At 49.0% G+C, this 15,940-nt stretch overlaps 1 protein-coding gene across 1 annotated transcript in view; it reads right to left on the reverse strand.

Annotated features, from left to right (window-relative positions):
* Window positions 1–9,797: 9,797 nt before the first annotated feature.
* LOC135919871 (nephrin-like) overlaps window positions 9,798–15,940 on the reverse strand; it is a 65,123-nt gene continuing 58,980 nt past the window's right edge. The window contains exon 9 of the mRNA XM_070538045.1: window positions 9,798–10,215. Within this exon, the coding sequence (XP_070394146.1) occupies window positions 9,982–10,215 (234 nt within the window). The 3' untranslated portion in view covers window positions 9,798–9,981. The remainder of the gene's footprint in view (window positions 10,216–15,940) is intronic.

A 15,940-nucleotide genomic window follows, 5' to 3' on the forward strand; every position in this document is an offset into this window, starting at 1 on the left:
TGCTTCTTTGTAGTGTCCACCAGCAATAAAATATTAGCAGAAATCCAACTTCCAGGCGCAGCACTAAGAGCCAGATGTAATGATTTGGAGTACGTGGTATCCGTTAAGCATATATGAGCAATGATTTCAAACAAGCAAAGGGGCACATGTGTGTGTAAATGGATCAAAATGACATTATATATATATATATATATATGTATAATATGTGTGTGTGTGTGTGTGTGTGTGTGTGTGTGTGTGTGTCCTATATTCTCCGGCAGACTCCAGCCGAGCACGGTGTCTGTTCTGGGAAACTGAAAGTTTTTTTTTAAACCACTTACAAGCTTCCATCAATATGCTTAATTTAGAGAAATTACTACCAGAAATTAAGAACATCTTTTGTGCTGGCGGACCTAAAAGTAATGGCACAAATATTTTCTACTTTTTGTTGAACATGCAGAACTTTGGACACAGTTCCCAGAAGAAGATCATATGTTGGCCATGCAAACAAACCTTTCAGCGTCGATAGACTGTGGCGAAGGATCCTCAGGCAGCCATTAGATCGCATGCCAATCCAGCCCGGAAGCAATGCTCGGGCTCGAGAACCACCTGCTATTCCCATGAGCGCCACAGCTCAGGTAGCTTACCTGTGCAAACAATGCTTCCTTTCCTAATATTTACTAATTTTGGTAAGCGTGTCAAAGGATATCCTGGTATTTGGAAATACAGCGGTAGTTTTCTGCCTTCCACTGCAATGTAAAATATGTTATGGCATATGTGGCCTGCAAGAAATCTTATAAAGGTAACAATTATGTAACTCATTTGGTGGGCCTTATATGGCACATCTTTTGTAGTTGTTGATATGTGGATAATGACTTGTGGGCTAGTAAATTTTGCTATTAAAAGAATTCGACATTCAAGCTGAGCATTCTGAAAGGACTCGAAACAGCACGTTTAGTAGCATTGAAGGTAAAATTCTATGAAACTGCTTTATTATAGTGCTGTTTTTCGATTGCACCGAATAATCTTTTCTTTATGGATCACGTGAGGACAAGGTTCTTTCGGGACAGTGCATGAGACTACCGGGGATAACCTTGTGCATGGATTCTCACTTTCACCTGCACTGATTTAATGCTTGATTGTATGCTTTATGCTAGATGACTCGTACCCACAATTATTACGGCAGACCTTAGGTTTGGCTCAAACACTACTAGTAAGAAGTTATGCATCTCAGCAATGGTTTGTCATGTTGGTTGAAAGCTTTGTAGAAATAGGTAAAGATCTGTACCACAAAGTCAAGCCAGAAAACTGGCTGTGCTGAAAACTGAACATGCAGTTAACTGACAACTTTTTTTCATTTTGTATTTCACTGATAAAGGCACAGACAAGCTAAAACACCACGTGCTTGGGTTCATGTCTGTTGTGATGCAAAATTATTGAGCTGAACAGGGGAGCGTGCATCTCGAAAACATCGGGGAGAATAAAGATGCGCGAGGCGAATTGCTGCTACATATCTGTGCGACATGCTGCCAGTGCACACTGTTAAACTATATTACTAGTCATAACCAGCGAAGATATTTTGAATCCTCTCACAAGTGTGCAACTATGCACAACAACCGGTAACTTTTCAAGCTGAAGGCAAAATGCGTACACTTGTCTTACTGTTCGTTCATTCTGGTTCACGTAGCTGTACTACTATTATTCGCATTCTAACTGCGCAGATTCCTGTATAGCTGTGTCCCAGTATTTACTCTGCGAATGCTAATGCTACTCTTCTATTATACAAATATTTCTACTTGCGTGTGCCTAATAATGGCCATAGATAGTGTTCTGTGGAATAAAGATTTGAAAACTATTCCCCAGTCCTTTTTTTACGCACGGCCAGCCGGAGTACCATACTTTGTCGCCAATATTCCTCCTAGTCGCATTTCATAGGGTTCATGCCTTCAGGAAGGGGCTTCAAGTTTCATATCATGCCCATGTAGAGTATTATATAGCATACCGTAATGTCGCTCTCACAATTATAGCCTTAACTTGATTGTGTTTCATTGCGATATCCTATAGCTTGTGGGGTTTCCGGTTCTCGCGGTAATTGTGTAAAGCCGTTGCGTTGTGTTGCCGGGGGCTCCGTGTCCCTCTCCTCCTTGCCTGGACGGGGTGGCAGCGGGTCATAAAACACTGTCACTCTGCTGTCACCCCGCCCACGCGAAGGTCAACAGGCTTCGCCTATTGGCCGACATTTTGGCGGGATTCGGGACCGGCTTGCGTGCACTCCGGGTAAGCGCGCGCAAGACGGGTCCCGGGGAGACCACATCGGGGCGTCGGAAGGTGCGTACGTGTTCCTCTCTGCCGGCGGCGGCCCCCTTTGTCCGCCGCCGGCCGATGGTTACTCCGGCTCGTCGGGGTCCCGGCCTCGGCGGGCGTGCGCGCACTCTTCCGTCGTCTCGATGTCCTGAGGCAGCGTCTGCCGATCGTGCCCCCGTCTGTTCGTCTGTCGTTTCTCTCTGTTTTCCTTTTCTCTGCTGTGGGGAGCACGATGGCAGGCGCTGACCGAAGGATAGGCAAATTCTTACTGCTGGGGGGTCTTTGTTCTTTGTTCTCTCTCTCTGTCGCGGTGCGCCATTAGCGGCCACCGGCGACCATTCGGCCATGTTTTGTCTAATCAGATTTATATTCGGACGTGATGCTAAAACATTTGTTTGTATTGACTCCCAGTGTAATAAATGTACTTTCTGTCTTCTCGAGAGCTTTGCCTAGGGTCTCCCTTGCTGCGCGCGCGCGGTCTCGCCTCCCCCTAAGCTGTGGGGCCGGCGGGGCGCGTACGCGCGCAGCTGCGCGTCGGCACACGGAGCGGGCCGGAGCAGGCGCGGGCGCGCGGTGCCCTGCACGCGTGGCGGCTCGGAGTGCTCGAACCCGCGGTGGTGGTCGTCCGGATTTGTGGTCTTCACCCGCGACGCTCACGGCGCGCAAGCTCCGATTCCGCGCGCGCCGGACGACCACCGCGGGTTCGAGCACTCCGAGCCGCCATGCGTGCAGGGCACCGCGCGCCCGCGCCTGCTCCGGCCCGCTCCGTGTGCCGACGCGCAGCTGCGGGCGTACGCGCCTCGCCGGCCCCACAGCTTAGGGGAAGGCGAGACCGCGCGCGCGCAGCAAGGGAGACCCTAGGCAAAGCTCTCGAGAAGACAGAAAGTACATTTATTACACTGGGAGTCAATACAAACACATGTTTTAGCATCACGTCCGAATATAAATCTGATTAGACAAAACATGGCCGAATGGTCGCCGGTGGCCGCTAGAATGGCGCACCGCGACAGAGAGAGAACAAGGAACAAAGAACCCCCAGCAGTAAGAATTTGCCTATCCTTCGGTCAGCGCCTGCCATCGTGCGCCCCACAGCAGAGAAAAGGGAAATAGAGAGAAACGACAGACGAACAGACGGGGGCACGATCGGCAGACGCTGCCTCAGGACATCGAGACGACGGAAGAGTGCGCGCGCGCCCGCGAGGCCGGGACCCCGACGAGCCGAAGTAACCACCGGCCGGCGGCGGACAAAGGGGGCCGCCGCCAGCAGAGAGGAACACGTACGCACCTTCCGACGCCCCGATGTGGTCTCCCCGGGACCCGTCTTGCGCGCGCTTACCCGGAGTGCACGCAAGCCGGGCCCGAATCCCGCCAAAATGTCGGCCAATAGGCGAAGCCTGTTGACCTTCGCGTGGGCGGGGTGACAGCAGAGCGACAGTGTTTTATGACCCGCTGCCACCCCGTCCAGGCAAGGAGGAGAGGGACACGGAGCCCCCGGCAACACAACGCAACGGCTTTACACAACCACCGCGAGAACCGGAAACCCCACATCCCTCCCTCCTTAAATGCTCCCTACCAATGCAAGGCTGTTGGCTCCGATGTCAGCCAGAGAAGAAAAGAAAACAAAGAACAAAGAAATAGTCATTACGTTGCCAATACCGGAGCTATCCATTGGCAGTTTGAACCTAAAATCACCAGCCCCCCCAAAACATAAATAAAAAAAGACATCAAAGTAAGAAAAGCACGTTATTAGAATAAACTAAATAGGGACGTCTGAGGTATACAACAGCAACACAAAAGAAAGCCCACACGACCCACGCTTTAACGCGAACATGCACAATAAAAGCATCCACAGAAGAAAATGTAAGAGCAACAATAAAAGACAAACGCTTAGAGACATAATGACAGTCGGACACAAACGCGGACAAGGGAAAATGACAAAACGTTGGCCTATACAATCAATGAAAACACAAGAGAATAACAAACGGTTAAGAAACTGTTCAGAGAATGTCCGCGCTAAATATCTCCGGCGAGCCACGCGTGCGACTCCAAGCCATTCTAACAGCGTCCGGCAACGGCCTCTGGCGCCGGTGCTTCTGGCAGTGTCCGCTCCATGGTACAGCCATGATCCGCGCCACTTGTCGTGAGCGCACAGCCCCATCCACAGCACCGCCGTCGCCAGGGTTCGATGGAGGTCGACATCACCCGTTGACGCAACACGGCAGCGAAAACACACGCGAAACATTCCCGAAACGCAAAACACATTGATACACATAAATGACTAACATAAAAGCAACACGAACTATACCTAAGGAAACACATACACAAAAGCAAAACGAAGATGGCTAGGTAGGACACTGAGAAACAAGAAGCCTAACGCAGAAACACTGAACAAAGGGAAAACAAGGACCGAGAAAGACGGATAGCAGCCTGCCTGATTGCAGCGAAGTGGATAGCTGAGAGCTTTTTGAAGAGAAAGGGGCGGCTGATCCAAGGTTGTGGATCCGCATAGGCATGCCTCACCTCAGTATAAATGATTACTCCGTCTGAGTTCAGCCGGACACAGTAAACGTGGTCTTCACTAGCGCGATGACATACGACTTCGACGCTAGCGGAAATTCCTTCCACGGACGCACACTGTTCATCCGCGACACCAATCAAGATTGACTTCGAATACGCGATGTCTATGTGATGAACAGACGTGGAAGGTTCGGCGATAGACGAAGAGTCGCTCCACGCCGGGCCAAGTCACAGCGCGAATCGATTTTAACGAAAACCTTGGCGCTGTGATGACCGTGCGATATATTTGCCGGAGTGGCGCTAAATCGCGTTTCTCCGGCGCCGGGGGTTACTACCTTAAACGCATCTTCCACATTGCAGTGTTGGCGGGTGGCACGCAATCTTCCTCGGCCGAGCTCGTTGTGACCCCGCAGAGTGAACCCCCCCGGGGCAACAGCGACACACGCTGTATCCGGCCCCGCGCATCCGTTGCAATACCAGCAACGCTACGGCGCCCGCGCCCATGCAATACCAGCCACGTTCCGGCGCTCCGCCTCCCTGAGGCCGTCGAAGAACTATTTACAATTATTTACAACGGGTCACTCTGCGGTCCCTTCGGCGCTCTTCGGGCCGTTTAAAAAAAATAGGAAAAGACGATTCCGACACCCTTTGGTGGGGGTGGCGGGTTTCGTTCCCCCGGCTGGCTTTCCACCCCGGCTGTCCTCCCCGTCATCGCCGCGGGGTAGCGGGGGAGCGTCCCCTTCTGCGCGCGCGACGGAGGGATGTCCGGGGCGCTTGCCTCTTCGCGGAGTGGGCCTGTTTCGTGGCCTTTGACTCCCCTCGGCTATGCGCTGCCAGCTTTGCCCTCAATTGGTGGTGCAGAAGGCACCACCACTAACCGGTCTTCCTAAAGGTGACAGAGGGCAAATTAATAGTGCGTCAGCTATCATGGCTTGAATTTTGCGAGGAAAGGCGCGCATCAACTGAGAACTGCCGGGCAAGCCACCAAGCCGCGCCAACAATAGCAAAACCGAGAACTTCTGCAGAGTTAGCCGGCCTCAGAGGCACTGTACCCGAGCAGTCCGCGCAATTAGCAGCCGCCAGAATGGTAATGATGCTAGAGACCCACGAAAAATCCGTCGGACTCACCGAATCGTTGAGCAGATGGAAGGACGGAAAAGTCAGCCCTCCCGGTACGAATCGGCGAGACCTCCGGCCCCGCATGGTCTCCACAATCGAGGACGACTGCAACATCTCGGCGGCCACTTGACTCCTTTCCTCGTCCACGCTTCGCAGCACGGAACTTCGAAGCGGTTGTCCAATGCGCTTACCACGCTACTTTTACTGAGGCAAGGTATGACAGAAAGAGCGAGAGGAAAATAGAGGAATTCGGCACACGGGGGAGAGACATGGCTCGGTTAACAAAGCGCGTTCGCAACGCAACCCCAGCAACGCAGCGGCCCGGACACTCGGCGGCCAGAGGCTAATTAGGCCTCTGGCCCCACGTTGGGCGCCATTTTGTGGTGTTCACCCGCGACGCTCACGGCGCGCCGGACGACCACCACCGCGGGTTCGAGCACTCCGAGCCGCCACGCGTGCAGGGCACCGCGCGCCCGCGCCTGCTCCGGCCCGCTCCGTGTGCCGACGCGCAGCTGCGCGCGTACGCGCCCCGCCGGCCCCACAGCTTAGGAGGAGGCGAGACCGCGCGCGCGCAGCAAGGGAGACCCTAGGCAAAGCTCTCGAGAAGACAGAAAGTACATTTATTACACTGGGAGTCAATACAAACAAATGTTTTAGCATCACGTCCGAATATAAATCTGATTAGACAAAACATGGCCGAATGGTCGCCGGTGGCCGCTAATGGCGCACCGCGACAGAGAGAGAGAACAAAGAACAAAGACCCCCCAGCAGTAAGAATTTGCCTATCCTTCGGTCAGCGCCTGCCATCGTGCTCCCCACAGCAGAGAAAAGGGAAACAGAGAGAAACGACAGACGAACAGACGGGGGCACGATCGGCAGACGCTGCCTCAGGACATCGAGACGACGGAAGAGTGCGCGCACGCCCGCCGAGGCCGGGACCCCGACGAGCCGGAGTAACCATCGGCCGGAGGCGGGCAAAGGGGGCCGCCGCCGGCAGAGAGGAACATGTACGCACCTTCCGACGCCCCGATGTGGTCTCCCCGGGACCCGTGTTGCGCGCGCTTACCCGGAGTGCACGCAAGCCGGTCCCGAATCCCGCCAAAATGTCGGCCAATAGGCAAAGCCTGTTGACCTTCGCGTGGGCGGGGTGACAGCAGAGCGACAGTGTTTTATGACCCGCTGCCACCCCGTCCAGGCAAGGAGGAGAGGGACACAGAGCCCCCTCGGCAATACAACGTAATGGCCTCCTCACAGCCATCGCGAGAGCCTGAAAACGCTGCGAGAGCCAGAAACCCCACAAGCTCAATTTGTTTGTATCTAACTTCAATTATTCCGTGTATTTAAGCTGCCTTTTTGTGTTAATATGAGACAATGTAGGAACGGATATATATCACATTAGAGACTTTTAGCTTGTACGCTATTCCTGTAAACGGGAGTGGTTTGGGCGGATTACCGGGTGGTCGGGGCGTAAACGTGAGCAGGGAAGCCGCCTGGTGTTGTAGAGCTCAACCAGACAAACGCATAGCTAAAACTGCAGTAACTCACCATATCTTGCTTCACCACTCGTGCAAATTTTTGGCAGCGGCGTAATTGTGAACACGATTACGCCACTGTCGAAAATTTACGCCAGCAGCTAAGCAGAATACAGTAATTAGCTCTGTGTTTGTGTGGTTGAGCTTTGCGCCACCAGCTGGCGCCACCCATCTGGCCGCTCACCTTTACGCCCCCGCTAAACCGGAAAACCGCCCGCGCTTGCCCGAATACCGGACACACTAAAAGTCTCTATTCTAAACAAGACATCGGAATGCGAATGCTGCGGTATCTACTATGGGTATGCACGCTCCTGTACAAATGCTTTCATTCGTACGATTCACCATTTCCATATACAACACGGCTATTTACAGAAGCATTAAAAAATTTACGGTGCTATTTTTCATCCAATAAGTAGATAAGTAACCTACGGACATGTGAACTGGTTTCTTCAGCTTAGCGCCACGGTCGGCTTAATCCACATGTCTGGTAAACTTAACCTAACATTGGATATTTAAATTACAGACATGTCAGCATTGCCTTTTGTTATAACAATGTTTTGCATACATTTTCATACTTTTACGTGGAATAGTATTGGAAGAAAATATCTGTAGCATTGCAGGTAAAGGGGCCTTTGTTTTAAAATGGAACCTTCTTACCACAATATAGTTGAATATAAACCTCGCAGACATCACTACAGGTACACCCAGGATACATTAGTTATATTATCTTGGTGTTCTTGGCAGTATGCCTTCAAGATTCTTTTCAATTATGATAAAAGCATTGCTTTATAAAACAGATGTTGCCTCGCCTGCAATGCTGGCCAGATATGGTTGTGTCGAACACTTTTTCCGGTAAAATACCGAAAATGTGTGCGAGACATTGCTACAGATAATAATAAGTGCAATACCGCTACAAACACAACATAATATAATTTACTGGAACTACGATCCAGCTAGTAAATATATGAAACGCTGCTGCGTGTACAACATACTAGAAGTATCTGAACCAATTTTCCGCATACATTAGATTTTATCTGGGGCACACGTTACTCGTAATAAGAGGATCTTTTTTCGCAAACAAAAATCCTCTTACGAGCTAGAACTTGTGTGGAACCAGATTAAGAGTGTAAGTACACCAATTCCTTTTCCTTTTGCCCCCATCAGAATGGGTAAGCCTGCTTCTCCAAATATTGACGCAGGAAGCATGACCCTTCGGCACAGCTGATGTGATCAGCTTCTTCTTTGTTATAACTGAGCTGACAGGTGAACTGAATTGTCGAATGCATGAACTTTCTAGAATACAGGAACAAGAATGCGGGTATGTATCAGATATATGTGCGGGTGCGTATGAGTGTGTGGGTGTGGTACAATACGGAGCAAGAGTTGCGTTCCATGGCTCGTAGGTTGACAGCGCCCGCGCATGTTCGAGCTGTTTCACAAACTGTATGTACAGTCATTCTCACGTGTTTCTTCAGACCCACATGCTGCGTGGAATTCATGGAAAGTGTGGTATGTGGCAGAGAGGTTTCAGCTATGCATGAGCTACACACCGACTTTTTACCGTGTGTCCTAGCTAACGTTAGCCAAGCTGTTCGGCGAAAAAAATACATGACAAAAACACAGTGCAAGATACAATTACAATTCAAGACCTACGGACTTTGGTCGTGAGAAATCTCGCGCGGATTAGTGATTCAATACCACTAGTTAGCTACAAAAATCTTTAGTATGACCGAAAACTTACGCGATCTTCACGGGGAAGCTCCTTTTCTCGTGACTGCAGCAGTCCATTATAGGGTGTCCCAGCTAACATTAGCCAAGTTCTTCAATGAAACGAAAATATTTAAAAACACGGCGCTAGATACGATATTAAAACCTACGGCGTTTGGTGGTCAGAACCGAAAACACAATCGAAAAGAATCGAAATGGAACCTAAAACCGCAGGTTCTCAAATTGTATTTTGCGCCGTGTCTTTAAATATTTTCGTTTCGTTGAAGAACTTGGCTAACGTTGGCTGGGACACCCTGTATGGACAGCTGCAGTCACGAGAACAGAAGCTTCACCCTAAAGATCTCGGAAGCTTTCGCTTATAGTGAAGCTTTTTGTAGCTAGCTAGTGGTATTGAATTCCTAATCTGAAAACTTTCTTGCGTTCAGTTTTCTCGCGTTCTTTTGTTACGCTTTATGCATACACTGCCTACATCAACAAAACAGCTGAATTCGGTGCGTAAGTACTTAGCCGGGAGGTTTTCTGGAAGCACATTCTCTGTCAATTCAGGCACACACGAGGAGGCGAATTATTACAGTTTGTTCTAAAAATATTTATTCAACAGTCAAACGCCTAACAATATGTACAAAAATACAAACATACGGTAGCGTCGCAACTTTCGCTACCGCTGTCACAGTAGTCTAGGATCGTTGTGCACATAATGTTATGTTGAAAAACAGCATCGTTCCCTGCTGCTCATTAACCAGGTTGGGTTACGTTGTCCGAACGTGGTGCTGCTTACACCAATCAGAGATACACAGCTGCTCTAACGTCGCATCTCGGTAGTCTGAAGTCTAAGGTACCAAGGAACCACGATGAGTATGGTGAATCTACAACTAAATAATGTCACTGCAGCTTTGTTGGAACGTGCCGTTGCGCTGTGCTCCTCGAGGCTCGTTGGGAACAAGTGAATCGGAGTCGAAGCGGCGCTGCGTTGTCCCGAAGCACTCACCACGAATGCAGTAGCCAGCAGGTGATTATTAAAGGCGGCGCCTTTGAGCTGCGTGTGAATAAAAAAAAGCAATTAATTTAAGGCGTTTTAGAACTAGGGTAAGTATGCGTCCCGAAGCAACACAATAGCACCGAGCGAGCGGCTCGCAATTTGTTTCCATGATCTGAGGTTCTCTAACGTGCACTCAAGGCATCATGTACGAGCACTCTTGGATTATGGTCCCAATAGGATGTGGCCGCTGCGGCCGAGAATCATAGCCATTGCAATAGGCGTAGCCACTGCCATAGCCATAGCCACTGCTCAAGCCATAGCTACTGCCGTGCCAAAACAACATAGCCATTGATTCACTGCAGCAGGCTAATCACACTTTTTTGCAGACAACACGGCTGCGGTGGGAGGGGGGAGACCTGAGCCCGGGTCCTTAAACTTTGAAGGACTTAAAATAAGGTTGTTTCCAACTATCCATATTGCCGAAAAAACACAGGTATACATACCAATCTACGCAAAAACAGAGAAAGACATATAGGTGAACAGATGCTACGCTTCTTATACACGTGCACAAAGAGAAAAAAGACGCAGTACCTTAACGGTTCTTCGTTACTGTCCTAGTTACTTTCCTCCAGCTTTCTATTTATTGTCACTACTACAGCAACGTAACGCGACCGAGGCATTTCGCCGCACATTTTCATTACGTATTTTTAAACTAGTAGCAGTTACAGAAAAGATTCTGATAAAATAGGGCTTGCATGTTCACCGGCTTTAATTTCGCTACTAGAACATGTGTCGTGTAGTCATTTCTTTTTTAAATATATCCAGCTCGATTTTCTCTCAATTAGCTGCTTCTGTACAATGGTTTATCTGGACAAAAATATCCGCCTGCAAAAGTAATCCAGATGAAAAAGTGTAATGCTGATATCTGCTACAACAAATTTTAAGAAGTCAAAAATTCATCCGTATTTTTAAGCAACACTCATAGCTACGTGTTGATTTCAAAGCCATCGGGGTCGCTGCGCATGTGTTGAGTTACACGTGCTAGGGCCAGCAATATTTTCACTCTGACAAAGAACAGGCCTTCGTACATGCGTCTGTCATGTATAAACGCATGGAGGATAGCCGCTAAAAATTGCCAGTGACATTTCTAGCAATGACATGCGGCTGTTTCAAGCGGGGGAGTGTTGAACTGTTCGCGTTCCAAAAAGAATTAAAGAACCAGTTATCGGAAACAAAAAACAACTGTTGCTCCAGTAACGGTGAAACATGACAGTGCATAAAGAACAAAAATATTTTCAGACATCTGCGATCACGAAAACAATTTTGCTATCACTGTAGGGCGCAATTCTCCCGCGTCATTCCTCGGGAAAAAAATGTGCCCTGACTTACATGGAGTCGTTTCGAGTCTCACAGCAAAAACAAACCTTATGCGACTCAGGACGACCGAGCAGTGGCACCATTTCGGAATTTTCGCATGTTTAAAATATAATCTGAAGGTCATCATGTGTGCTGGGTGCGCACCGATCGACCGTGTTGAAAAACATAAGAACCTGAACGCATCCGAGGCCGCGTTCCATCCGGACTATTGAGGGTATGGAGCGCCGACACTTGGACAACCATTCGTCTTTCACAGCAGCGCTATAGAGATGAGAAACAAAGCGATAGCGGAGTGCCCTTTTTGGCTACGTTCTTGCTGTCTCACGTCTAGTAATGCGCTCTTCCACAAAAAATGAGCGATTGAAGGATAACAAGCCTCGACAGTTTTATACGTGCAATCCTCGACTACTCAAATCTGGCTCACGTCCAACGCCATGGCCTTAGGAGGCAAAATAAAGTGCATGAAGTACATGAAACGCAGTAGCCTGCCCCGAAGCGTAACTAAAGGGAATGTCAAGTTGAATAAAACACATGTCGGTAATATAGCTAGCGCTCGTCAACAGTACAGTTATAACTTATCTGTGTCATTCTTAAGCTCGCGCACGGTAACAACACTCGAGGGACTTTATTTACAGGAACAGTTCAGTTTGAGTATTTTAGTACAACCTTCATAAAGTGTAGCTGCTGCACTGATTCTCAAGAATAAGCACAGCAGAATAGTTGAATAGAATAACGCGAGGACGCTCTGTATATTATTCATGAATTCCGACAAGATTTTTGTTCTTAAATCCCAATAACCAGCCTGAATCATTCGGCATAACAAACACCGCTAGGAATTTATTAGAAACCTGACAGCACTCATCACAAGCACTCGTGTTCCACCTAATCTAGTTCGACATTCACAGGCATGCATTGTAAAAAAGAATGATTAGCTTCGTGCTGTTAACAAACGTATTTATTGCTGGAAAAGCATTCGCTTCGACTTTTAAATGAATTACTGTAAGCTTATTCAACTACCAGTGACGTGCAGTAATTAGTACTAACTTTTTTCACTTTACCCACTGATGATATGGAACTGTCATGCTACGTAGGTATAAATGGAAGACGTGACGTCATGCCTGGCAAAAGCAACATTCGTTTCTCAGTCACAACGGCTGGAATGCACTCAGGAAAACTCATTTCTGATAACATGTTCCCATCTGAAGCTGAATTTCGTATTTCTACAAATTTAACATCGCCGTTAGCTTATTTACCGTAACGAAAACATGACCGAGCATACTAATATTGTTACACTGGGCTTGCGACAACCATGTAGCTCAGTTGTATATTGGTTAGTCTGAGTGCGACTAAGCCTAGCTGAATAAAATTTTGGTAATCCTGGGTCCGAGTGACTCTGGCTGAGTCGTAGTTTGGTCTGTCTGAGTACGAGCGAGTGCAGCTGAGTAAAAGCTTGGTGACTACAGGTGCCGGCCTCCCTCCCCCTCCCCCTCTCCATGTATTTCCTCTGTTTGGCATTATGCAGGCATGGAAGCCAAGTGGGACAAGGATCGCTGTAAAGCGCGAAACATCCGGGCACTTGCGAGTTTAGTTTACGCCATGCAAGCATTACTTTTCTCTCTTGCAGACAAGGTCAAACAATGCGCGCTGTGGGCTGCATTATTGAGAGAAGCGAGCAAGTTCGACGCTGTCAGAGTTTCTATAGTTCAGTAGGTTTCGTCAGCGCAGTTACCATTCGCGTTCAGTGTTGGTTAGAACCCTCCCCTGTTTCGCTTGGGCACTCTCGCCTTCTTGCGAAAGCAGTGGTGGCTGCCGTTCAGCGTGACTTGAAATCGTGGCACTGCTCGGTTGCTGGTAGAGCTGCTAAATTACGCCTGTGAGACTGCATGTTATGAGTGGTACTACTGTTGCCACTGGAAAACGAATGGTCACTCTAAATGCTCAGTGTCCAGCTAAACCTTCGAAGAACGAGGTGAGGAGGGCTTTGTTCGTTGTTGGATTGAACGCCACCGATGTGTCTTTCGCGTGCACAGTTGCTGCCTTGACGGTCGGAAAATGCAAATTGCAGGGAGCATGACGCCGAGCAGCTAGACTCGGCAAGCCAGCCTCTCACGATGCCGCCTCACGACATTTTCTCCAGAACCAATCTGTGCAATGAATCCTCGGGAGTGGGCTCTGTACGGTTACTGGGCTTTTTGAAATACTGTTTGGTCCGGGGTAGTTTTGGTGGCACCCTCATCACGCACTCTCCATTCTACGCGCTTAGCGGATAAAAATGATTGCTTTTGCATCACGTAGTTACCACGTATTTCCCGTGGCCTTCTTTAAATATTTTTATGACTGTGCGTTAAGATCATCCCGTAGCGCTCCCTCTTAGATCTGTTCCACCCTCCGTGATTGATGCTCGCGTTCAGCGCGACTGACAGCAAATCAGCAGTGTCACTGCTTATATTGCGCATCTACATTTGTGGCATATATGAAGTGTCATATGAGAAACTACCGCTGAATTTGTGGACCCGACAGGACTTAAGAAGTTTATAGCGCCTAGCTTTACGTCCGAACCCTCAAAAATCATTACAACGAGCTGGACCTCCTTTGGTTCTATAGTAAATAATGGATAAGTGGCATAACGTATGGACAAACGTTTTTGCGTACAATTCCAGCAGAAAAAATTGTTCTTTAAGCGGGAAGTCTGTTTAGTGCAGCGCTACAATAAAACGACTGTGATTTATCCGGAACTGGTAAATATGCACATGCGGCACAGACATAAAAGCGTGTGCGCACCGCAAGCACATATGCATTAACAAACAAATAAGAACTTGCATAATATTTAAAGATACCTTTTGGATATGTTATTTTCTGGTGAAATAACTCCAGCATTGCCAAGGCGTAGGGTCATACTGGTTTGGTTCTTACAATATTTCGTGATGAACCAGAAATAAAAGTTGTTGTATATTAACGGCTCTCGTACACAATGATATCCTAAATTATTAGCATTTGTATTCCTTCTGCACTCACTATACATAAGCGTGGTATGAAGGTATTGTCATTGATATTTACAATTCAATAGAAGGTTCCCAGGGATACTGAAGTGGCCAGGTATCCAGTGGAGCATTCCTGTGCGATTTTCTTCACTTGCTTTTGTGAGTTTCTTAAGTATCTCGTTAACTAACGTCATGTTTTTCTAATTGCTGATGTCACCATGAAGTAAAGACAAAGCTGCCTGCGAGTCACAAAGGATCACCCATTGTTCCCCTTTTTACAAAAAAAAAGAAAAATGGTCGCTCGCCCTCACTCTTGCCCTTACCAATAAAAAAATTATCCCCCTTCTCTCACGAGAAGAAGAGGCCGAGGAGTGCGGATGTTTTCATGTCGGCTCCGGCTTTCTCAAATGTTATCGCAGATTTCTCTATGCTTAGCGACCTAAAGTTTTCACCAAACGATTCTTGAAGTTCTCTGGACTCTGTGGACACCTCGCTTTCAGGTGGGACATTCCATTTTCCTGGGAACCGCACCTTTTCTCCACCCGCCACGTCGCCGCCGCGCTCAGCCTAGCTGGCCGGTCGTTCAGCCTCCGACTGCACCGACTGGGTCTCGGCGGCGTGTCGCGCCTCGGCGCGCGGCGTTTACATCTCCTACCAGAGTGATCCCGCACCTCTGTCTTCGCTATGGAGATCCAGGTCGCCGGCCAGGATATTTCGCCAGATGAAGTGACAGCCCAGTCTGGCTGGATCACTGCACGATCCCGCCGCTCAAAACGCGGCACGGACAACTTGACCCCGGCCGATGGATCATCTCAAGCCCCAAGTAGCCGGCCCCGCTCTCGGGCGAGGCAGCCCGTTAAAGCTCAAGTTTTGAAGGCGGGCCGCATGCCGCCGCTTCCGACGGAGGACATCAAGATTGTCATCCGCCCCAAGGGCGCCCTTCATATAGCCAAGATCGGCAGTCCCGTGGTAACCACCGCCATTCTCCGAGCAGCGAACCTCACGGACGAAGAAAGCTCAGAAGACACTGTCTGCCCGAATACGCAACAAAACATCGTTGTCGTCAGTGCACCTCGCCCGGACCATGCAGACCGGTACGCTCGCATCCGCTCTATCCATGTGAACGGCGTCAACCACGAGGTAAATGCATACGAAACCGCAGCTGAGCACACGACGAAGGGGGTCATCCGTGGGATCCCACTCACGGAGACTCCCCAGCAGATCCACAACAAAATTGTCACTGCCCGAAACCCGACAGCCTTGGCAGCCAAGCCCATCGCTTCAACTACAACAGTGATCATCGCTTTTGACGGACTGGATGTGCCTTATCAGGTCCGCTACGGTTCCACGTTACTCCCATGTTCGCTATATCGGAAGCAAATTGACATTTGTTACCAGTGTGGCCGCCTCGGACACCGTATGGA

The sequence above is a fragment of the Dermacentor albipictus genome, chromosome 4 (assembly GCF_038994185.2).
Source record: "Dermacentor albipictus isolate Rhodes 1998 colony chromosome 4, USDA_Dalb.pri_finalv2, whole genome shotgun sequence".
Classification (NCBI taxonomy): Eukaryota; Metazoa; Arthropoda; class Arachnida; order Ixodida; family Ixodidae; genus Dermacentor; species Dermacentor albipictus.